The sequence below is a fragment of the Misgurnus anguillicaudatus genome, chromosome 20 (genome assembly GCF_027580225.2).
Source record: "Misgurnus anguillicaudatus chromosome 20, ASM2758022v2, whole genome shotgun sequence".
Lineage (NCBI taxonomy): Eukaryota > Metazoa > Chordata > Actinopteri > Cypriniformes > Cobitidae > Misgurnus > Misgurnus anguillicaudatus.
The window spans coordinates 3,572,728-3,598,603 of NC_073356.2; the positions used below are offsets into that span (position 1 = coordinate 3,572,728).

The 25,876-nt window shown below is 39.6% G+C and overlaps 1 protein-coding gene across 4 annotated transcripts; it reads right to left on the minus strand.

The window, feature by feature from the left end:
- Positions 1-3,652: 3,652 nt before the first annotated feature.
- On the minus strand, positions 3,653-23,936 carry LOC129454691 (homeobox-containing protein 1). 4 transcript variants are annotated; one of them, XM_055219268.2, is made up of 11 exons: positions 23,591-23,936; positions 22,911-23,013; positions 20,162-20,573; positions 19,419-19,504; positions 17,304-17,414; positions 13,323-13,448; positions 9,312-9,462; positions 8,414-8,496; positions 8,216-8,311; positions 5,036-5,103; positions 3,653-4,897 (listed from the first exon to the last, which is right to left on the minus strand). In XM_055219268.2, the coding sequence occupies exons 2-11, from the start codon at positions 22,987-22,989 to the stop codon at positions 4,754-4,756; spliced, it is 1,356 nt and encodes a 451-aa protein (XP_055075243.1). In that variant the 5' UTR covers positions 22,990-23,013; positions 23,591-23,936; the 3' UTR covers positions 3,653-4,753. The 4 variants fall into 4 exon arrangements, with proteins under 4 accessions (XP_055075243.1, XP_055075244.1, XP_055075241.1 ...); XM_055219269.2 differs by having other exon boundaries at positions 4,986-5,103; XM_055219266.2 differs by having other exon boundaries at positions 4,982-5,103; positions 23,591-23,928.
- Positions 23,937-25,876: the final 1,940 nt, after the last annotated feature.

A 25,876-nucleotide genomic window follows, 5' to 3' on the forward strand; every position in this document is an offset into this window, starting at 1 on the left:
CAATATGGGTGCCAAATAATTCAACCTCAGAAATCTATTTAAAATTTTTACATGGTTTTTTAATGGAAGATCCCATGGAGACTGATATGGCACTCACTCCGTGGAATGGAATCAAAAACTCAAAAAACAATGCAAAATAGGCACAATTCCCAACAAAGATTCATCCACAGAGTATTTCCTTATCAGGGAATATGTTTTTTAATTTGTTTAATAAAGTTTGAAAGAGCTGTCAGAAGCTTGGTGGTGATGCGAGGGACTTAGTTCACTTGTAGCCTGTAAAAAATACTATGAAATCTACAGTAACTTGCTGACAGCAATTGGCAAGTAAGTTGCTGTAGTCTACTTTACAGTAAACTTACTGTAGATTTAATCACAGTCAAAATTCATCACTGAAATTTAAATTGCAGTAATAATCACATACTTTAATTTCAATTAGAGCAAATATTATATAAAAAATAATGAATATAACAGAAACGTATAGTTGCTCATTATTTTTATGGTAAAATTGGAAAAATATGTGCATGTTAATGTGTTTCAAGTTGGTTAATCCATTTGAGAAAAAATTTGCTAAAACTGATTTATGACTCACATGATAAATATATTTATTGTATAAATTTGCTAAAGTAAGGATTTGTTCATTTTGCAGTAATAATGCTGTAGAAACTACAGAAATGTGTTACAGTCAGTAGCGGAGTGGCAATCGGGAGAGTCGGGACTTTTCCCGGTGGACCGGTAGTGTTTTGAGGGCCGGTCTCACGCAGAAAAACTATTAATCATATTTAATATGCCGCAGCGCCCAAAATTTATCTGGCCGCATCGCTCTATCAAGAAGCCGTCTCCCCTGAGCGGAGTTCCAGTCGAGAGTGCAGCTTAACAGCCAATCAAAAAGAAAGAAAGAGGCTACACGATAGCCAGTCAGAAAATAGCACTGTTGTATCTGGGTACATTTTAACGCAACAACCAATAAAAAAGCTTATCCTCGTTCACCCACAGAGAAGACAAAACTCCAGAAATCAACAGGCTATAATGATGCTCATTAAATATAATTTTAAATATTTTTAGTAGAACATATCTAAACATTGGTACATCACTAATAGGGATAATTTACACGTGTGTTCGACTTTATGCTATAACATAGGAACCAACGGGCAGATGACATCAACGTGCCGCGAGAGCGGTTCGAATGCAGACTCTTCCGATGATCTCTCGACTCACCCTCGCGGTACTTTGATGTCATCAGCCTGTCGTTCCTGCAGCGCAGCTTGAAGTTGAACAGTGGGGTTCCCAAACCTTTCCCTGCATGAGGTCTCATGATGACCGCTGCTGTTGTAATCTTTATTTTCGCAAGTAAATTCCTTTTTTGTTTTAAAATTCAAACAGACTCGGTTCTCCCCCACACTCGCGCCATGCATATTGCATACATTATTCCAGAAGTAATATGATTTGTTCTCTGTGAATAAATATACATGTTCTCTTTCACCGGGAAATTGTAGCGAAGTCGAAGTGAATTGTATTATTTGCGCGCATTTTTGAATATGGCCACTTGTGGAATGAAAACTGCACGACTACAAAAGGTAAGACTTGTTTTTGCATTTAGCCCTGTTTTACTTACTAGTGTTATAGTCTTAGTTGGTTAACTACGTGTGCTTTATCACATCATTTTAAAGTCTTTATTGTGTGTTTATAAGTGTTTATTGGCGGTTGCAATGACAAGATTTGTGAAGAGATGTCACAGTATGTTTTGTTTTGATATTATTTTGTTTTAGTTTATCTGTAGCTGGAGTTGCACTTAGTTAAGAATTACAACATTTGAAAAGCATTTTAAACAACCATGATTTCTATTTTTGTTTTTCATTTGTATTGCTTCCGTATTGTTGTCAGTAAGTGTACATCCGTGCAGTCAGTATGATTTTGTACAGGTTGATGGAGTACACATATAATGTGGTTTCATAGATTTGTTATTTGAGAATGGCCTTCTTGTACGAAGAATTTTTGCCATAACCTAGGTTTTCGTGAAAACGTTTTTGTTACAGAGTGTCTGCAACTTAGCCAGCATACAGCCTGTTCACTGACAACATGCTCAGAACAAGTAGTCTAGGCCTCGTTATATTTTCGTTATCACACGATGACTGACATTTTGTTACATTAAACATCCCTCTCTCCTAATAGGCTTAATCATTTTATAAGCAACTGCTTGGCAACCAAATTAAACTTTAGCTTACGTAAAACTAGGGACTGTTGTTGACTTAAAGATCTTTTAAAAATAATAATTATTATAACACTTGGTATTTCATGTTGTGCAGTCATTTCCTTCTTTTTTTTCTACCATGGAGGGCTGGTGGTCTACGAAATGTCCCGGTAGATATTTTGGTCCCACTCCGCCCCTGGTTACAGTGTAAGGTGAACGCATTTAGACCTCAAAATTAATCTGCGAAGATTATCTTGTTGGACAAAACGTGTAAGTGTCATAAACCTTTTTTAAACACAAAGCTTATTTTTTGCAATAATCCAAAAATGAATGGGCTTGTTGGCACCAGTGTTGCACTAACTTCCGGGTGGGTGCTTGGCCACAGCTGTGTTGAAAACACATCTAAAAACATGCTTTTTTAAAGCTCAGTATGTCTAAAAACTCTATAAAATCACATTTATTTCATTTTGTTATTTTTATTTGTTTTTTATTGATTTTAAATATCTTTTGTACTGGTTTACTGTCTTCTTTAAAATTATTTATTTTTATGTAAAGCACTTTAAATGACCTCTGTGTATAAAATGTGTATAAATAAAGTTGTCTTGCCAGAAATGGCATGAGTTCTGGGGTTCATTCATTTAAGAATGGCGCAATAAAACGATGGGTGTGTTCCTTTGGGTCAGTATGGGTTTTTGTGTCGATTTCAAATATCAACAATGTTTCCAAGAAATGACTTAGTGCACCTTTATGCATGCTCATGAGTGTACTTACATGTACAGGGAGAAGCAGTGAGTTACAAGCCACTTGTTAGAGATGATGGATCCACCACAAAAATATTTTTTGACCTCTGCAGACTTGCTTACCAGGAGACTTTAGCTGTTTAGATATAAACCGTCCCCAAATACCCAGATTATAAAGTTCAATTTTCCGAGAGAGCCATTAAAAGTTACCTCCAAAATTAGAGTCTGGCAGTTTTATATTTCCATGATGCTGCTGATGGGATCATTAAAGGAACTCGAGGATTTCTTTTGCTGGACTTACTTTCACACATATCCCAAAGCACAAACTGAAATATCAAGAATTAACATATTGTACCAACATATTGTACCAATGAAGTGCTGTACCAATGAAGTGTTTCTACAGTTCCTCAGGGAGAAGCTAGATATCGCAGCCTGCCTGGTTAGATGGTGTTGGGGCAGAATATAAACCTGCTGCACTTCCCCCTGGGAGTGGTAACCATCACAAAAAATAAGTAAGGAATAATTTAAATAAATAGCTTAATGTTTCTTTTCCCACAATTTTTTTAAATTGACAGAAATCCGTCAACTTTAAGCCCCATTATTATCACACATATACATACTGTACTTTACATATACGTATAACAGTGTTGCACCTGAAGAAATGCACACAAAAACATTAAATTCAAAATGGCATTTCATTAAAAAAAGACATTCAAAGTCCACATTACATATTGTTCAGTTTATTGTTTAATGTCATTAGGAAAAACAGAGAATGAGGCCTTGATGGCATTTAGCATTTGCATCTTATTTGTGTATGGCCAGAATAATCCTTACTGTGCAGCTTAAAGCCTTTATACGCTCATAGCGTCTCTCATTGTGACACACTGATGTGCCATAAGCACTTTTCTCTTTGATGATGTAAAATCCATTGCTTTACTCTAGCTTTGGCTTTTGAGACCCAGAATTCAAACGGTGGCTGTCCATCCATTCAAAAGCAGCTTGTTGCATTAGATGCTGATATTATATAGTTACATATATTCTACATTCTATATTAATAAATGATGCTTATAGCAAACAAAAGTAAAAAATAAACTTGAAGCGTTTGACCCCCCAACACCTGTCAGGGTCAGTGTAGCTTAAGTGGCTGGATATAAACAATCATTGTGTATACAAAAACAGACAAGAGCGATAATCTGAATATTACTTTCAGATCTGAGGAAACAACTTGAAAAGACAAAGAAATATGTACACAGTCCGGTAAGTCTGATGAAATAAAGAACCATCATTATGCATAACTCATTGATTTTAACGACAATGAGACTGGGATGAAACAAACAACATCTCTTTTCATTCCCAAACTGAGTTCTACCTGAGTTGGTGTATCCGTCCCATCTTGCATATTGCATATGACAATTAGGTTCTCCTAACACTCGTACAGACTCCAAACAGTGTTCATTGGACCCTTTCTGTTGACTTGAAACACCTGTCCTGCAGGTTTCTCTCTAGACCTCTTACTCCAGATGCTTTCCTTCAACGGTTTCGATTGATGAAACCGTGACGTACAGTATGAGAATAATGAGAAATGACAGGAATCAGCACTAGCATGTTGAGAAAGGTTACCAGTATGCACCTTACACATCATTTCCCTCTCTCGGGAAGAGTTAAGACCGTTTCGGAATGCACAATATACTGTATAGAGATAAATATTGCCATTACTACAAGCGTAATTACTGCAGATACATAAAGTGGCCTCCGTACCACTAGAGACACCAGAGAGCTTATGGTCAGGCCTTACTGAGAACAAAAACAAGACTCCACCCATTGGCTAATCCTCTTCAGCAGCCTCCCTTTTTGATTCATCCAGCTTTTGGTCGGACACTTGAGAGGCGGGACTTGGAAGAGATGGCACTTCTACAGCGGGTAACATGGAAGCGTCTTGCTCTATGTCCTTTCTCTGCAAAAGTTCCTCCTGATAACAGACCAAACACATTTTAGTCAAGCACAAAAGCTTGCATTTCATGAATGTGAATCATATATGAGACAAGTGTCTAACTTGCTCAGTGAAGCGGTGATTTGTAACATGATCGCTAAACTCTTGAGTCTCAACCTCTTCACTGTTTGATTGACAGCTGGGGCTGGGCACCTCGATTCCATGACTCTCTAATATGGCAGCCTCTGAGGAGGAGATACAGAAAACTCATGAAACATCTCGTCATGTGCAAGAGCCAAACCATCACTTTAAATATGGATGATGCGACAACTGCTGGAAAGATTTAAGATTATTTGCACCACTTACCTACAGTATATAGTCTTTTTACATCGAAAAACAATAAACAGGTTGCACTTAAAATTTTTAATTGCATTTCATCTTACCAGCAGTTGTATGTTAATGGTTTATATTGTGTCTATTTTTGACTGTACATACACCGATCAGCCATAACATTATGACCACCTGCCTAATATTGAGTAGGTCCCCTTTTGACACCAAAACAACCCTGATGCATCAAGGACTGGACTCAGTTGCAGTTTTGGAGATGCTCTGACCCAGTCATCTAGCCATCACAATTTGGCCCTTGCAAAGTCGCTCCAATCCTTCTATTACATCAACTTTAAAGACAAGTGTCAGGAAAAAAGCTGAAAAAATGGGCAAGTCTGAGTGACTGACAAGGGACAAATTGTAATGGCTAAACATCTGGGTCAAAGCACCTCCAAAAAAGTTCTCGGTCTGCAGTGGTCAGTAACTATTAAAGGTGGTCCAAGGACAAACAGGGTCATAAAATGGCCAAGGCTTATTGATGCACATGGAAAGCGAAGGCTGGCCCGTGTGGTATGATCCAACAGACGAGCTAATGTCGCTCAAATTGCTAGTTGCTAAAGTAGCTAAAGACCAAAGAGCTGTCCAAAGACACTAAAGACAAAACTGTACACCTCCACAAGGCTGGAAAGGGCTACAGGAAAAATGCCAAGCAGCTTGGTGAAAAAAAGTCCACTGTTGGAGCAGTCATTAGAAAATGGAAACAGCTAAACATGACTGTCAATCTTCTTCGGACTGGGGCTCCATGCAAGATCTCACCTTGTGGGGTCTCAAAGTTCCAGATCAGCCCAGAACTACATGGGAAGAGATGGCCAATGACCTGAAAAGAGCTGGGACCACCGTTTCCATGGTAACTGTTGGTAATACACTAAGACGTCCTGGTTTGAAATCATGCATGGCACGGAAGGCTCCCCTGCTTAAACCAGCACATGTCAAGGCCCGTCTTAAATTTGCCAATGACCATTTGGATGATCCAGAGGAGTCATGGGAGAAAGTCATGTGGTCAGATGAGACCAAAATATAACTTTTTGGTCATAATTCCACTAAACGTGTTTGGAGGAAGAAGAATGATGAGTACCATCCCAAGAACACTATAACTACTGTGAAGCATGGGGGTGGTAGCATCATGCTTTGGGGGTGTTTTTTCTGCACATGAGACTGGGCGACTGCACTGTATTAAGAAGAGTATGACCATGTATTGCGAGATTTTGAGAAACAACCTTCTTCTCTCAGTTAGAGTATTGAAGATGAAGTGATGAAGGCTGGGTCTTCCAATATGACAATGACCCAAAGCACACAGCCAGGATAACCAAGAAGTGGCTCTGTAAGAAGCATATCAAGGTTCTGGCATGGCTTGACCAGTCTCCAGACCTAAACCCAATAGAGAATCTTTGGAGGGAGCTCAAACTCTGTGTTTCTCAGCGACAGGCCAGAAACCTGACTGATCTTGAGAAGATCTGTGTGCAAAGTACCTCTCTTGCCCGGGACCATTCACCAAACAAACATCCATATCCTGATCTGATGCATATACAGAAAGCACACAGCGAGAGTACAGCCACTACTAGTCCGTCCAAGCTCTAGCCAGTCCGGGCTTCTATATGCAGCAGAGGCCAAGGGTTGCAGCGTCTTCCCCGGGCTCCTCTCCACAGCCAAAGCCCAGGCTCTGGCCTACTCCTCGGTCTTCTGTTCCTCCATCTGCCTCAGCTCTTTGCTCATAAAGGTGCCACGAACAGCGGATTAGAGCATCACGCTTGCGAAATCACTCTCTTCCATATCATATTGATTACCTTCCACTATTATTGTAACATGAAGTCTGTTTAGCTTAGCTTAGCATAAAGATGGTGGCTGATCGTTTTTCGTCTATGTTTTGTATATTTTCGTATAAGTCACACCCACTGATCTGTAATAGGTCAGTAGCGTGAGTGGGTCCCACTTATAGCACCCACCTTGGAAAAATGAGGAATGAGTGTCTGTAGTCTTACACCCTCGACAAAGATACAGGACTTCCTTCTTTCAATGACGCAAAATGACGATTTTTAGATCATTGAAAGAAGGGAGTTCAACACTGAAATCTGTATTTCTCCCGTCTCAGGGGAAACTGAGGGAATGATGCACGACCATTCAAAAACATGACTGGGGTTCTAAGGATACAAAGCTTAATGCAAATCAGTGAAGTGTCCCTTTAACCCAATCCAATACCTAAACCTAACCGCTACAACAACTACCTTATTAGCTATAAATTAGCAGTAAATTCTGAGTTTACTGAGGCAAAAGTCATAGTTAATATTCAATAAGTGTTCCCCATTACGATTAATAAGAGAGATTTTTTGTGATTATTTAGCAAAGAAATAAATTATGCAGGATCACAAAATAACGCAACATTTTGATGATTTTCCATGATCGTGGAATCACGAAAAACTGGAGGGACTGTTTAATATTATAGTACTTCATTATGCTATTACCTCAAAACTCAGATATCACTGTTAATAAAGATTATAGACAGATGTCTTGACTGTGTACTTCAAAATCACATTATGTCCGATTTGCCCAATACACTATACAAAGATTCAGGAATGACAACTGCATTTAAACTGTGTTGATTGAGACAGAGGTAACACCATAGCAACGTTCTGCCTTCTCGTGTGTTTAGCAGTCCCATGTTATTGGGCTTAACAGTTTTGGGCATTAATTGTTTTTTTGGGCTTGGCTCATAAGTTTGTAAAGATATTTTAAAGATATAGAAGTGGGAAGATGCCATGTCCCTGATCCATTTAAATACAACATCAATAACTAGTAGTTCAGTTGGGTTCTTTACACATTGCATTATTTTACTGGCACAAAAGTAATCAGAAACATACAGTTTCATTAAAAGATGGCCACTTCTGTGTTTGCGTCATTAGATAAAGCCGAACGATCAACAGCAGAATACCTATGTCGTAACTAATGTTGGAAAACTAACAAGTAAAGTTTTACCTATATTGGCACGTCTCTTCATCTCTTTCCTCCTATTGGCAAACCAGTTGTACACTTTGAGTGCAGTGACCCGTTCAAACTCTGACAGTTTGCATCCTGAAACAACATTTACACACATGAAACATGTTATTTAAACTGTGAAGCAGGCCTTACATTGCTTCATGCTGTGTCTTTTGCTGACTGATATATATCACTCACCAGGTTTTTGAATGACAGCATTACAGGCGTTGGCAATTTCCTCTCTCTTGGCCTCATCAGGATACTGATTCTCCATAAAGAAACTACAACAACAAAAAGATATTAAGAACCATAGTCTAACTGAAACATAACTTTCACTGCTTTTAGATTCGAAAACACCAACATTTTCACTTTTAAGTAATTGCTAGATGTTTGATTACAAAATGAAATGAGCCCTAAGGTAGCTGTCCTCAAACATAGCTCAATACTTCATGTAGGCCAAAATATCTGTTCCCATTCTCTGGAATCAGTAAAGAAACATAAAAGCCTCAGAACAGAAAAGATTAATAAAACACACAACACTAACAATAATGATTGAAGTGGAAATAAGAAAAAAATGTTCCTTGTTTTGTGGGTACATTGTTCCCCACCTCTCTATAAAATATAAAAGCATCATAAACATGGAGATTATTCTACAACAACAAATCCTCTTCATTATGTTTCAGAAACCTCATCTCACAATGGTCAGTCTGTGCACGCATGCACACACACACACACGCACGCACGCGCACACACACATTCTGGTTTCCATGTTTTGTGGGGACATTCCATAGGCGTAATGCATTTTATACTGTACAAACTGTATATTCTATTCCCCTTACCTACCCCATTCCCTAACCCCAACCATCACAGAAACCTTTCTGCTACCTTAGATTTTCAAGATACATCATTCTGTTTGATTTATAAGCTTGTTTCCTCATGGGGACATCAAAATGTCCCCACAAGGTCACAAAAACACTGGTATTCCTATCTTTGTGGGGACAATTGAAAACAAAGAACTGAAAGTAAAATGTGTTGAACAGAATATTATTGTCTGAACAGTGCTGTAGATAATTACCTAATTATCCAAGTAATTTACCTTTCCATGATTGACTGACACTCTTTCCTCCAGGTAAATCGGCTCCCCCTGCGCAGTCTGAAAGGACCAACCACTGCTCTGTCTCCAGGACTACCAGTCAACCTCCAATCAGGCTCTTCTTTAACCAGGGAACGCATGGACAAAGTGGCACCTGTCGTAAATATTGCCCCAAAATAAATATCAACCCAATGACAACCAAACATGCAGGGGTGCGTTTTCCTAAAGCATTGGTAGTCAACATCGTTTACGGCATAGTAACCATTGCTCCAATGAACATTCACAAACTTGTGTGGTTGTAACTTGTGAGCTCTCGAGTTGTAGTTCAGTGTTAAGGGGGTCTCACACCGGACGAGAAGCGCAGCGCTACGTCGCGAATCTAAAAACAGAAAACATTATTTTCTATGAATGTACGCGCGGCGGCTGTCAGAGTCTGTCCACTGTGACTCTGGACACTGCTCAAATCCCTGTTACGCCACAGAGCTCCACTCACATAGTTTAACATTAAATAACATCATATTGGTCCCAAATTGTTAGGGATTAACATTGGCTGCTAACGTATATTTTGCATTTTGAAGTGGATCTTCTGGTGTACGATATCTCTAAGTTGTCCTACACGCGATGCGGCGCTGCGCTTCTCGTCCTGTGTGCGACCCTCTTTAGTATGACAGATCCGCTCTCATGTACAATAAGCAAGCAACAAGAAGCACTTTTAATGTACATCATTCCACATACAGTATATACACAAAGTAAAATGAGCATCTTTTAATTTGTTAAGAGAATTAAAGCACTGCTTTTGAAGAGTGCACGTGTACACGTGCTTTAGTACACTGGGAGAACCATAGAGTGATGCAAGACAGAAATACAATTAAATAAAACCAGGGCTGCCAACCATCACGCCTTCAGCCACACATAAATTTTCGTTCAGTGCAATGGGCTTGACTTTAGCATTGCTTATTTGCTACCATCTCTGTGCTCTGTTACCAAACACTTTAGATATAAGAAGACGGTTCATTCATAAAATAAGGAGAAAAAAGGGTAGCGTGTGGTATTTGAATTGTAAAAATCAGGGCTGGTGCAGGATCAGAGGAAATAGTACCACTGCGGCGGTTGAGAAACAGGCTCCTGCAGGAGCAGGAAAGGGTCACTGCTGTGGCAGTGGAAAAAGTATTTTTTCCAGAGATTGTGAAAAAGCAGGGCTGCTTTGGAAGCAGCGTAAATGATAATGCTGTGGCAGTGGAGATTGTGAAAAGCTGGGCTCCTGCGGGAACAGAGGAAATAGTACCACTGCAGCGGTTGAGAAACAGGGCTCCTGCAGGAGCAGAGATTGTGAAAAGCAGGGCTCCTGCAGGAGCAGGGAAGGGTCACTGCTGTGGCAGTGGAAAAAGTCTTATAGTTGTGTTTTCTCAGAGCAGGCTGGTGCTGGTGGGATCAGCTGATGAGGGTTCACTGGACTTCCTGATGTGGGAGCGGTTTGATCGAATGTAGGTCTTCAATGTGACTGGCATCCGAGTGCTTAAATCGTTGTTGGGATAGGCCTTTTTGGGCTATGTGGAAGAAATGGCTGAAAAAGGGCTCTGCTGGGGTGCCAGATTAAAGTAAGACAGATTTAAGATATTTTTGGAACCAGAAACGTGTAACCAGGCAGTTGGAGTCGTCTGTGAAGAGTGGGTCTATAGCGGAATCCAATTTTTGGATTCACAAACTTGAATCCACAATTCTTTGATAGAGCTGGCTTGAAGGTTCCTGTGGTGATCGAGGTAGGATATGAATGAGGTGATGGTGAGCATGGAAAATCAGGTTGGAAGAAGAGTGGAAGGTCTTGAAGCACTTTCAAGTGGTTAAGTAGGTTTCAAGGGTTCTGGGGGATACGGCTTGGAGAATGGTATCTAGGGAAAAGCAGGGGTTTCAATGGGTGGTCTATGGGAATATTAGTTCTGAATAGTGAGGTACCGGAGTTGGGTGCCGATGCGCTTCTGGTGCTAGCTGCCTGAATTTCTGCAAGGCAGAATGAGAGAGGGCATCAGCTATTAGATTTTTTGAACCAGGGACGTGTTTTGCTGTTATAATTAATTGGTCGCAGATGGAAATCCAAATGAGGTGTCGCAGGAGAGGCATTAGTGTGGTGGAATGAGAATGGCCTTTATTATTGCAGTGTATGGCAGCTTTGTTATCGCAGTGCACTATGATGTTGTTGGTGGACCGTTCTTTCCCCTAAATGCTGCATCGACTAGTGAATACTACTCAAATAGTGCTTTGAGTGCGAGGAGATGCGAAATAAAGGTGCGACCCTGTAGGATTATGTGCATGGCAAAGTTTAAGTGAATAATGTAAAGAATTGCATGTTTGTTGGCGAGAATCTAGCAAATAGTTTCTGATAACATGTTGAAAATCTTGAGACTGATTTTGCAGCCAAAAGTTAGGCAGACGGCAATTAAAATTTTTCGTTTCAGCGTATGCCAAATAGATGCAATGAATCAGGGTGGATGGGCATAACTTTGAACGCTGAGGTGATATCTTCTTTTCCGAGCCAAGCGCAGCACCAGATGGTTTTAATTAGGGTAATAGCTTGGTCAATGGTGTGGTAATGGAGAGAAAAAATTCTTCAAAAGAGATGAGGCTGTTTATGCTTGGGAAAGGGGAATTATGTGGTGCTGAGGGGTTGATTAGTTGTTGTTTCTTACCTGAGACTTCTCAGGAGCAAATAATTTCGTTATAGCTGCTGGTGAAATGGTAGGGGCGTCTGGGCCAAAGACAGGGGAAATGGTTAGAAAAAAACAGAAGGAAAGGCTTGTGGAGGCGGAGCCATCATCGTTGGTGGAGGCATGCTTGAGCTGGATGGGAGACCTGTATTGCTAAAAGGTGTTGCAGCGTGCGGTTTAATGCAGGCTGCTATGCAGTGCCATGCGGTGTGTAAAGATAATTGAGGCTTGCGGTAGAATCTGGTCTGATGGAACCGCTCTTGCGAGAAAGGAAGGATGGCGTTTTGGTGAGTGTAGAGAAGGAGCTTTATGATCTTTCCTTGTTTTGTTTGTGGCGGGTTGGATTTTGGAGTTGGTTGGAGAGAAATGTAAAGATTGTAGCTCTGCTTTATTCATTTTTTTAGAGAAGATGTTGGCGTTGGTTAATGCTTGTTTTGAGCTAAGCACGGTCCATTTCTCTATTGCAGTGATTGCTGGATTTGCTGAAGCGTAGGACGATGCTGCAGAAGATGGTGGATGTCTTGATGGTGGAGGTGAAGGGAGATCTTTGGCATCTTGGAGTACGAGACACTGGGCGACTGGCTCGGTGCTTGGGTTGAGTTGCTACAAGGGATTCGTCATCAGATGAAAAAACATCTTTTCAGACATTGTGGTTTATCTGATGTTGTGGCAGTAGATAAGCTGAATGCTGAAGCCATCGAGGAACATGGGTGAGTCGATTGCCAGTCTATATAGGTTTCCATTAATGCTGATCAGGTGGACACCTGATTGGTAATTGTTGACAGCTGGTCGCAATTACAAGGTAATAAGGTAGTTTATTTGAATGTGTTTCTCCTGTACTCTGTTAATAAAACATCACAAAACATCAGGAAATAAAGCAAAACAATGGAGAACAAAAATAGAAGTAAAGTACTCATTAGATGTAATGTTTGTTATAAACTGCAATAATCTGACATGAATATCATCTGGAATGGATTAATAAGTAGATGTTATTATGTGATGTTGTTGAAGCAATGTGGTTTGAACAACGGATATGCAACAGAGCCATGTGTTTTCGGGATACGATGAAGACTAGCTAGTTAGCTTCTCCCTAGATGCATGGTACAGTAGTAAAGCAAGGAGTTGCATCGTTGTACGGGAAATGTACCTTCAATTGACAAGTATGTTAAAAACAAATGACGCTTAAAAAGCGAAGTTAAGTTCCTAAGACCTTCGGAGAACAAACGTTAATTTTCCAAAGCATCTGATCTTTAAATGAACGTACGTTGTCAGTCACCTCACAGCTGAGTGTATAAGAGTGAATGTGTGTTACCTGACTGAGACTGTTGAGCAGAATACCAGGGAAGAAGATGCATCAGAAGTTCTCTCTGTCTATGCCAGGCTGTGTCAGTCCTGCTCCTGGAGACCTGAGCATGCTGGTTTTCACTCCATCTGATTCCTTTAACCCATTTGGGCAATCAGAAAACTGTGTGTTAACTAGGTCCTTTTGAGAGGCCGAAAATGTGTCATTTACAAATATTAAAGCACTGCTTAATGAAAATCCTTTGAAGAAAAACTAGTGGTGGTGTTAACAGGCATTCAAACTGACAGTTCGAAAAAGCGACATGCTTGGGGGGTTTGTTAGTAGGGTCGGGTATTAATCGCACCTCAGTGCAGAGAGGACATGAAAACCAGCATTTGACAAACCCAGGGTCAGGACTGAGAGCTGCAAAGGAGGAACTAACCTGGGAGATGAAGAACAGATGAAAAGTGGTTCTGGAGGGCTTTATGTTACAGTAACTAACTATTGTCTTGTAGAGTTTAACTTAAATGATAATTTAACCAGCCTGAAACCCCTAATTCAAGGGGGGCGTCTCAATCAGCTTCTAGTTCGTTGTAAGGACACTGATCAGTGTGTGTTTGCCGTTTTAAGGGTCGTCTCAATGGTAAAATCTTTCCAGTGCAAAAACAGGCACTCAATTAACAAATTCCAATGCAACATAGAAGCCAATGATGTATCTGAAGCGTTGAAATTGCACCAACTAGCGCAAATAAAATTTGAATCTTTATTTTAAAACTGCAATCCTTAACTTCTTTGATTAAAAATAAACAAATATCAGTTATTGAACAAGCACATCAGAAAGCAAATCAGTTTTCAAAACCTTACCATGATTCACAACACTACTGTATCCGGTGTGCATTTTGAGACAAAACAATATGGCACTGATGCATGCAAGATATGTCAATGCAAGGTGTTTTTAAAGCTGACATAACACAAGACGTTTTTGCCAATCTAATGTTAATCTTGCTTATATATAGAGTAGTATTTCATCATTCATATGTCCAAAGAGTCTTTCATTTAGTCAGATTTATAAAAGAAAAAACAGCCTTTCCGATTTTTGGCGTAAAAGGTCGAACACTTGATGGCGTGCAGTACGCGCAGCTTCGGATACTAGTTTTGGATTTACAGCCGACAAAGATGGAAATCAAACTTTAAATAACCAGCCTTATATTATAAATATCCAGAATCGGATACTTAGTCAGTAATGGACAAACAGGAATAATAGCAGCAACGATTACACCAGGACGTCTCTAACAGGTAATTCATCCTTGCTTGTTTATCCGCTATTTTAATAAAAAACCTACATAATCCAGTTTTTAACCGCATTTGCCCGTTTTAAAAGGTGTAATGCGGCTTTCACATAGGAAGCGGTGTGCGCTGCGCTCGCCGCTTGTGCGCTGCGCTCGCCGCTTGTGCTCTGCTGGCCAGACCCGAGTATAAGCTCTTCGTCCATTTTGTTTGGACGCCCCGTTTCTATTGGCCGCGCGGGTAATCGTCACAGAGCGCAGCGCAAAAGTTAAACTATTTTGAACTTTGACCGCGGCATGAGCGCAAGCTGCGCTCGCTGTGCCCGTGCTTTGCTCAACGCAACAACAAACCGCCCTCGCGCGGCGCAAGCCATTGAAATGAATGGGTTTCATAGCGCAGCGCAGTGCGCACTGCGTCCTATGTGAAAGCCGCATAAATGTTGTAAATGCAGTACAAAGTGATGTTGTTGGTGTTGTTTACATTACACGCACGTATGCGCGATTGCAAACAAAACACGTGAGATTTTGAATTACTTACGCCTGTGGTTGTGACTCCTAAACAGGGTCTTTTAAAGTTTTGACCGCTCCAATAGTTGTTAAAATGTGGGAAATCCGGCATCAAACTGAGCCTTGTTTGTAAAGCAGTCCTCTCCGAAATGCAGGCAGGGAACAAACACTCATTCGCAATTACGTTGCTGTCTGGGAAAAACGAACTGCATCTTACGACAGGGAAAGCTAAATAAGGTTATCTTCTCCTTACATCCAAAAACACACTTCTTTTGTCAAACTATCTTGCTAAAACAAAGTTGTCGCGTGCTGTGCAATGATACCGGTGACTTCTACTCGATGGAGCAATGCTAATGCGCGTTCGCCCTCTCACTTGATGTGCAGGGCAGGTGTGCTTTTCTTGGGGTAAAGGCCCATAAAAGGAATATGGGGTCAATCAGTCGTAACGGATACCCCCATTTGAAAAAAACTTTCCGAAACTTGTAGGAAAAAGGAGGCGTGAGTTTGGCTCAGAAATACTCTGTTACAAGCTCAACTGCTTTTTTGACACTTTGCTTATGTTAAGCATGAGGATTACAACTCTAAACTGTGTTAATAAGTCAGAATGCATGAAATAGCATTAAACCTCCCCTTTAAATAAAGGCAGCTCAAACATGCATTTTAGTCTGGGGCTAAAATAAGCCCTGTCCTGGAAACCACCGCCTGATGTACAATGCATGAATTAAAACACTTTGGGCTGATTCACATGTAGCCTGGTAAGTAAGCAGATATTTTTGCTTTTAAATAGTGCAAATATTGCATTTATTTTGATTTTTTTTAATGCTACCCCACAGATTTATTGTTTATGATGACTTTGTGTCTTTGGATATGGTGAGATGAGAAACATTTTTAAGTAATAGGCTACTTTCATCAAAACACTTACGGTGGTGTCCTAGTGCTGAAACATCTGCAAACATTTAGGTTTTTTTGCATATTTGTAAATTACTCTTATTTAAAACTTTTTCATGCATCATCAGCAATTAAAAAACTCCTGACTTATTACTGACTTATTACTCCATTACTGAAATAACAGCTTTAATTACACAAATAACCATTTTAATAAATACAACAACGCATTTTTTTAACATCAATCTTAAACTGATGGTCTTCTTCCTCTGCTTACAGTTTTTCCTCTAACAAACTCTGCCATGTAAATAGAGAATTTGCCGTGGCGCGAATGCAACTGGCTTTTAAAGGGGATGGGAGAAGAGACTCTCATTGGTTTATTGCACGTTACCCCCAAAACACACCCATTACTCATTACGAGAATTGGAACAATCTTTTTAGACTGTGTGCCAGGCACATAAACAATTTTTCCTGTCGTTAAACTAGCAAGTGTATTCGGAGTCGGACTCGCCTTCTACTTGCGCCGTGCACTTTGTGCATAGATTGTTAAAATAGGTCCCTAAAATTTCAAACAGAGATTGTGATAAAATCTTTAAGTTGTGGATTGCAGCTTAAAATAAATTTGAATCTACAGTAAGCACACGTAAGGACCACATGGATACGTTACAGAATAATGAAAGTATTTTGCAGTTTTTTGTGGCTAAAAATAACATCAAATAAATAAGAAATAATTGTTATACTGCAGGTGTGCATAATTTTCAAATAATTCAAAGGACCGGAGTCAGTTATTCTTGAAAAATATGTCATCTTAACGTACAGTGAACCAGTGTCCTTACAAGTGCCCAAAACTGTGTGTACAAGACATACTGATTTACAAGTTGAAGAGCTGACTGAGACATAAACTCACAGAGAGGTGAGATTCAGACAGTGAGCCTTCAGGACCAGGATTGCATTACTTCATTAGCTCCTTCAAGCATCAACACATTCACTGTAAGAATGAATGCCAGATCATGCCAGTGCTGGCGTTGTTACAGCCTAAAAGCTTAGCATATGTATAACACCAACAGCCAACACCTGACAGTTCTGCCAAGAATAGCATTAACCTAAGAGCATAGTTGATGGAAATGACTCCAATTGATTGACTTTGAATTTAGTGCATCTACGTGACAAGTTCTTCCAATAGACTTTTACTAAATAACAAACAACATGATTTCATATTCATATTAAGCCCTCAAGGACCATGAGAACTGGTGTAGGGAAGATTCTTGGCAAAAGAAGACAAAATTTAAGCCACTGCCTCGCTTTTGGTAAAAGTTCAGCCCGAGAGACTCACCTGGGCTGTTACGCTCCAGCAGGTACCAGCGATAAAACGCCCTGCGTTTGGAGTCGCTCATCTCCAGACCTTGCTGTAAAAGCCACTGGGAGATGTAGCTCTGACTGATACCTGCAAAATATGATATAGTTATAAAGAAAGGAATAACAAAAACAATAGAAGCACAGAAAAATAAAATAATAGATTTCAAGTACTAAAATCTACATATTTAATACATGTTTGTGGTCTCATCGTGCAAAATACAACTAATCTAGTTCATTGTGTTTAACTTGATTACCAAGCGTTTTTTTGGGACACAAGGCGCGACAGTCGTGAGTGTCTAGTTCACTTTTAATAGGAGACATGCGGAAAGTGACAATGCGGACGGTTTCACAGGCAGCGTAGAGGCGGCAGTTCTTTGTGGCAGGTGCAGCTAAAAATTAAGTATTTTTATGTTTATGTGAGAGGCAGTGGGCTTCAACCAATCACTGAACAGATTATTAACAACCAATCACAGAACATAATCGAACACACCTAAATGTCAATTCCAAACAGTCCTGATGACTTCAATTATATTTTCCAGCTGTGTTTGATTAGGGTTGGAGCTAAACTCTGCAGGGCTGTGGCCCCTTAGGACCAGGAGTTGCCCACCCCTGCCCTAGGACTTGCCTTAAGCCTTGTCTGTGAAATCGGGGGGTAATGTTTTATCAGTCAGTCAGTCAAGTTTGTGCTCAGCCATTATTATGGTAATGGACGTTCATTTTTAACATGCGCTGTATGTGGAAAGACCAATCACAACAGAATGGGTCAGCTCGCCAATCAGAGCAGAGTAGGTTCACGGAAAGGAGGCGTTTAGACATTTCATTTTAAAATTTTTGAACCATTGTATCATAATAAATGTATATTTGACATTATTTTCCATTTAAGCAATTTCACTGTGTGAAACACTCTTTATTTATGACCCCTACAGTATGGAATGCCTACACTGTAAAAAAATTGCTGTAATTATGCAGCTGGTTGCCAGTAACTTACTGTAGAAGATAAAGACAAAATGTGTAATTTTCATTTAACTTTGAACAAACTGTTGCCAGTAAATAACATAAATGTAAAATCTACAGTAAGTTACTGGCAGCTAGTTGCCAGTAATACCCAGTAATACTGTAATTTCTCCAGAAATTTTTTACAATGTAATTTTAATTTTTATATGCATGAGTGAAGTGTTCTGGTCACTCATCTGATTGAGCATTACACTAGCAGCACAAACCATAGGTTCAATCCCAGGAAGCACAGATACTGATGGAGGAATGCTTGAATTTACTGTAACTGTGGGTTCAAACCAGCCACGTTTGAGGCATCAATTCGCGTCAACCACGTCTAGTTTGCCGCTTGAACATTTTGAGTTTACTCGCGTGTGAAATTCTAGTCATAGATACATTCACACAGAAATTTGTGGCTTCTGCCACTCCGCTTGCTTCCTGTAATCACTCACTAGTAGAGCAACCTCCTGATTGGTTATCGTGGCACGTTTTTCTGCCAAAGTTAAAATTTTTCAACTTGCGCATTGCCTGCGGTGACACGTTAAATAAAACCGCGCCGCACTAAATGCCTAATTCGCGCCGCGAGACCTCCAGATGCGCGTCAACATGTCTTCACATTGACTTAACATTGAAATCACTCACACTTGATGCCTCTACTGCGGCTGGTGTAAATGCAGCATAATGGTGTATTCACACCAGCCGCGGTTTAGGTGGCAAAACACGCTATATGCTTGGACATTTGAGTTTATCCACTTCATTCGCGCATGAAATTCGAGACATTCACGTGGAAATTTGCATCATGGGAGGGGCTTTTGCGACTCTGCTGAGACTCCGCTCGCTTCCTGTAATCACGTCACTACTCCAGCAAGGTCGTGATTTGTTAACGCGGTTCCGATTTTTCAACTCGCACTTTTCCCGTGGCAACGCTCAATTCGCACCGCACCGCAGGATGCCTAATCGCATCTTTACGTTGACTTACCATGTAAATCACTTGCGCTTGCCGCCTCTACCGCATCTGGTGTGAACCCTGCATAAGTCACTTTGGGTAAAAGCATTGGCCAAATGCACAAATGCAAATGAGTAAAGATGCCCAGAGTACCTGTGACTTGTCCCACAATCGCCTGCGAGATCCGCCTGTTATTAAGGAAAGCTTTAATCTCTTCTTTTACAAGGTTACTGTCCCTCCTACAGTCCACACAAAGACAGGTATTACAGTGACTTAAGGCAAAACATAACACTTATAAAACCACTGTGAGCAAAACCATCAGATAGAAACAAACCAGTTACATGACATGCTACACACTGGGAATTTGGTCCTTTTGTCTGCTTAATCACCAGTGTACTCAGGGTGGTGGGGGCAGTAAAGTACCACCTGCGCTATATTTTTATTCACTGTTAGTCTGTTTACATAAGTGTCAAACGGTTGTTTTTGGCTGTTGCGTCACCTCTTACGGTTTTTACTGAACACCATGCATGTCACAATTGCCAACATGTCAAGTTAAAATAGCTGCATCTAGCTGCATCTGAGTCCAAACCAGAACAAAAAAAGCTTTTTGCCATCACCTCAGACACAATACCACCGAAACTTGTTGTCACAACATGTAAAACGAAATGTTTTAAATAAAACAGTGTTTTCACTTTAAATTCTCGCAATAGCTATTTCCTTTTACAAATCACAAAATGAACTAAATGCTAAAATCCATTTAACCCAAATGTCCACCTGACCTGATTCAGCAAGAAAATTACATGGTTGCTCAGGGACATTCACTGTCATTATCCTCTGTTATATTAATCTCTCTCTGAGGACAGAAGCCTCATAATACCAGCACTAATAAAAGATACCTCATGTATTCCTCCACCTTCTCTTCTAGATCCCAGTCCTCTTCCGCCAACTCGTAACTGAACGACCTTTGAACTCCGCTGGATGGGTACAGGGGCGGGGGCGAGGCTTCGTAACTGTTGCTAGGTGATAAGGCAGAATCCATAACAGGGGTCTGAGTGGTTGCTGAGGTAAGAGAGGATGAGGAAGAGGATGAGGAAGAGGGGGCAGCAGGGGCTGCAGAGGTAGGGGCATCAGATGGGGCTGTGTGGTTGTTAAAGTACTGAGTGCGATGGTCTGGATCAAGCCTCTCCAGAGACTCGAGGGCTTGTATGATCTGAGGTTTGGTCATTCCTGACAGCCTTAACCGCTGGAGCAGGTCAATTTGTTCAATGGTATAGCGTGGCTCCACGTCACAACACTCCATCCTGTCATCTGGAGGACAACACGAGCCAGTTAAAGTTTTCAGGGGTGACATTACTGTATCTTAACACTAAAAACATGTTAAATGAAGAAGTGGGTTTTGTTGGTAATTCTAAAAGTTACCATAACACTTCCTTCACATCTGCCATTAGTCAAACAAACCCCACTTTCATCATACACCACTGGTTGGGCCTATGTTAGGCTGGTGAGAAACACCATGAAAGCCCCAAATTATTTACACTTTTAAAGAACTCAACAACAAATGCCTTATAATTGTTTCTGTACTTTAAGCAAGAAGGATACAACAAAGTTTTAATATACACCCACACCTAAAGGATTATTAGGAACACCATACTAATACTATGTTTGACCCCCTTTCGCCTTCAGACTGCCTTAATTCTGCGTGGATTTGATTCAACAAGGTGCTGAAAGCATTCTTTAGAAATGTTGGCCCAAATTGATAAGCATCTTGCAGTTGATGGAAATGTGTGGGATGCACATCCAGGGCACAAAGCTCCCGTTCCACCACATCCCAAAGATGATCTATTGCGTTGAGATCACATTTAAGTTCAGTGAACTCATTGTCATTTTGACATGATGCATTATCCTGCTGGAAGAAGCCATCAGAGGATGGGTCATTGTTGGTCAAAAAAGGATGGACATGTTTAGAAACAATGCTCAGGTAGGCCGTGGCATTTAAACGATGCCCAATTGGGACTAAGGGACCTAAAGTGTGCCAAGAAAACATACCCCACACCATACACCACCACCACCAGTTTGCACAGTGGTAACATGGCATGATGGATCCATGTTCTCATTCTGTTTATGCCAAATTCTGACTGTACCATCTGAATGTCTCAACAGAAATCGAGACTCATCAGACCAGGTAACATTTTTCCAGTCTTCAACTGTCCAATTTGGGTGAGCTTGTGCAAATTCTAGCCTCTTTTTCCTGTTTGTAGTGGAGATGAGTGGTACCCGGTGGGGTCTTCTGCTGTTGTAGCCCATCCGCCTCAAGGTTGTTTGTGTTGTTTAACCCTTTTCACACCATTCTTTGTAAACCCTAGAAATGGTTGTGCGTGAAAATCCCAGTAACTGAGCAGATTGTGAAATACTGAGACCGGTATTTCTTGCCATGTCCCATTCTGACATTCAGTTTGGAGTTCAGGAGATTGTCTTGACCAGGACCACACCCCTAAATGCATTGAAGCAACTGCCATGTGATTGGTTGATTAGATAATTGCATTAATGAGAAATGTAACAGGTGTTCCTAATAATCCTTTAGGTGAGTGTAGAGTATAGACAATTTTAACACATCTTTGCATAATTAGTTCATGCAAGGCAAGAAGATTCTTTTTCATTCATTTATGTAAATAATTAAGCAAACACATCATAGAGACGTTTTAGTTTCAGTCTTGGGTGGGTTATCTAGGATTGAGACAGATAGCCCACTGACCCACTGAACTGCCTTTAAATGCACAGCTTTGTATGATGCACTAATCTAGGGTAAGTGTAACTTTTAAGCCCACTTTCAACTTTGACATAAAAAAGAGAAAAAATCATGCATTATCATGCTCATTATTTCAAGCAATTCAGTGATTTGTTTGTTCACTGACATTTTTTACTGCATACCAGTCACTTTTGTCAATGTTAAGTTAGACACTTTTTTTGTGGATGCTGTCTCAGTAGATCTCACACAAAGACACATAAAAACCCTGTAGAAATATACACATTTCTGCAACTGTCAGTCATTTATATCATATATGCAATATGCATTGATATTATGTTAAATAAGAGATAAATGTATTTGTTGTATACAATTTTTCTTTAAACGTTATTAACAAAACTAATCTCAGTGTTAAACCATAAGCCTTACTAAAAGATAGACTGACAAAAAATAAAGCATGTGAACTACAAACACAATGTTTTGTTATTCATGTTACATTCATTTACAAATAAACACATCATAACTTGTTTTGTAAATATGCAGATTATGTTCATACATTAACTTGTTTTATAAAAATAAATTAAGAATATATTATAAGGAATATAAAATTAAGATATTTTATGAATAAAGTCAAAAGTATGGGGTGGGCTTAAGTGGTACTTTGGCACCATTTAAGCCACATGTCTTCCACTATATTCTCTCTCTCTCTCTCTCTCTCTCTCTCTCTCTCCATACAGTGGTTCACAACTTTTCTAACTGTGACTTTAATTATTTCTAACTTGCATTATTTTTTAGATGCCTTGCAAATACTGTCACTCCTTTAGGGAAATGTAAATCAAATAGTATATAATAAAATAGTTACTTCATGATCTTTTGCTTGCATATTACATTTGTGTTCGTACCTGAGATTTGAGGTGACACTCGGCCCGTTGGGAGCGGTTCAGCGCGTGGAGCCACAGCAGGAAGGCACCACTGTCGCATGGTCACCCGCAGGGGACAAGGGAGCTGTCAAAACATCACAATATCCCTTAACAGGCAGCCGGGATGCGAGAGTTTTGTCATGTTAAAACAACCATGCCATAATATCAATCCAAACGATCCGCTTCAGTAACGAACTTCATAAACAGCTACATCAGATCTGTAATCTCGACTTTATTTACTATCAGGCTCGCGCTAACTGGCTAGCCCCAGCGGGTGCGCTCCAGTTTTTAGGTGTGTTTGACTTTATGCAGAATTAGGACATCAGAGTACCGCGAGAGTGACACGAAACCCAACTTTCGAATGGCTCTCGCGGTAACGTGATGTCATACAGCGCTCGGCCTGCGCAGCGCCGCACCAGGTCGAACACACCTTTGTTTTAACACTTGCAGCTGAACCCAGTGACTTCGGGACGGTTGTTACTCTTGACAAACGACATGTAAGGTCATATAATGCTACTTTATTTATTTTTTAATGACTCATTTGTCCATATATGACTTGTTATGATCCGGTGTTAGCAGCACAGCTTTGATACACGTAGCGCTACGGTAAATGTGTTGCTGCTAGCAATGAAAGCTATGCGATGCACAGTTATCCGCCTTACCTCCCCGTGCTACGGTCAAACTGCAGCCCGGGTGGAAGATGGTGCAGCTGGAGACACCCTGGGTTTAATCCCGGCGCTGCCGTGCTGTCTTGCGCTTCAAGTCGGCAGCTAATGAAGGTGATCCGAGGAGGGTCACATTGTCCCGGGATGCCGCAGCATAATATTACTGGATATATGGAAGTCAACATTGACCTCTCACCCGCAGCGACAATCCCATGTGGATGCAGGAAGTCATCGAAAAAAGCAAGAGGAGGCTTCCATGTTTACTACGTTTATTATTGTCCCGCAAAATAGTATACATATTTGCAAATAATTGTGTTTTTAAAAAATATCAACTTTATGATAAGTTAGATGATAAGTTATGATAAGCGAACCTTATTTGTATCAATTTCTGGATTTGCACAGGACTGCTTTTCCGGACAGATTATTATGTTTTTCATTTCGTTTACCCTGAACCGATATAAATATGGAAATTATATCTAGGCTTCGACGAAAGAAAATGATGTTTCAGTATAAATGAAACATCAAAATAACTGACAAATTGCCAATTAAAAACCTTAGTTATGAAAAATTTATTGATGGCATATTATTACATTGAAATAAAAACGCTTTAGGGTGGAAACATTACATTCATGCATTTGGCAGACACATTAATCTGATTTAGCGTTTTATAGATTGTTTTAAAGCTATACATTTTATCAGTATGTGTAATAATGTTAGGATTATGTGAATGTAAATATTTTTGTATAGCTTGTAAAACAAAATATAATATATTATGAAGGCAAGTTTTGAACCAAAATTTTACCTACATGAAAGTGGTTTATCATCACCAATAGGTGCAGTAAGTAGCAGTAACTCCCTTTCAAATAAAAACACAACTCAATAACTCTTAATCAAAGCTATCATTTACACAGTGATAACTAAAACAAAACAAGCAGAAGATTTAGTTGGTCTGCATGTTATCTTGCCTTTTAAGTTCTCATATTGAGCTCAGTTATCCCTGGTAAATAAAGGCTCAGCGGCTTATCACTAACAATGCTATCAATTCATTTATCTAGTTGTAATGACTGAGGTGGTAGAAGACTGTACGGGCTAAATGACCCTAACTTTCATTTAACACAATAAGCTTTCACTGTTTATGTAGTCATAGACAAACCCATTCTGGTCCTGATTTAACCCACATGCATCTATGACTAAATAGATTGAGTTACTCAGTATAATATAAACGGTTTCAAAAAAAGAATCAAAAACATTATGGGATGTTGTTTTCGTTTGATGTATTTTTTGTGCTGCAGTAAAAGAAAGCAAGCAGTGTTGAATCCAAACTCTGTACAGTACTATGCTGTTACCAAAAGGTGGCACTTTTGTGCTCTTGAAATGTGCTGTAATAATAAAAATAAAGCATAAACGGATTAACTAACTGCTTAAACATGATGAAAGGATTGTGTACATTTATAAATGCATCATTATATATGTGACACTTGAAGCATATCAAACATTTCAAACAGTCTGTTGTGTTCAGTTTTTAACATATTTTACTGAGAAAACAGTAATGTTTGTGTCTCTTATGAGAAGTAACTCAAAGTTTCTCATGATCTTTAAATATCTTTTGATTGAAGGCATATGCTTAAATGTTTAAAATGATTTTTGTAGATGAAAAATAATTATTACAACATATTCATTAATGTTATTAAAAGAAAATATTTTAAAATGTTTTTAATATAATGACTTACTGGCGGAAAACCTAACAACTTGCTGAAATATTGTAAGACTCAACATACATTATGTTTCTTGCATAAATGTTGTGAATGTAAATGAAGACTGAGCACAACTGGAAAAGACTATGATCAGTCCTTATGATCAAATTATATTCATAATCTGTGCAAAAATATATTAGTGCCACCAGCTTTTATGATCAAAATAATAAAGAAAAAGCAGCCAGTAAAAGCTCAAAACAGATGGAGAGACGCTTTAGTCAAAACATAATTCCCATACAGTAGATACATTCGTGTTATTCATAGTTTTCATAAGTTACAATGTGGGAACATAATGTAAATAAAGAATAAGTGACCCTAAACTTTTAAGTATTCAACTTCAGTATATCAAGTGCATTAACGCTGGTTTTTTAGTCAATTTGATATTAACAATGTTAAAACAGAAAACTAAAAAGGTAAGAACAAGGCTGCACTATGCATATGTACTTTTATTTTATTCATTTAAAACATAAAACTAAACAAATACAAATAAACACATGAGTGGACTATGAACATTTCAGATCTAGACCTG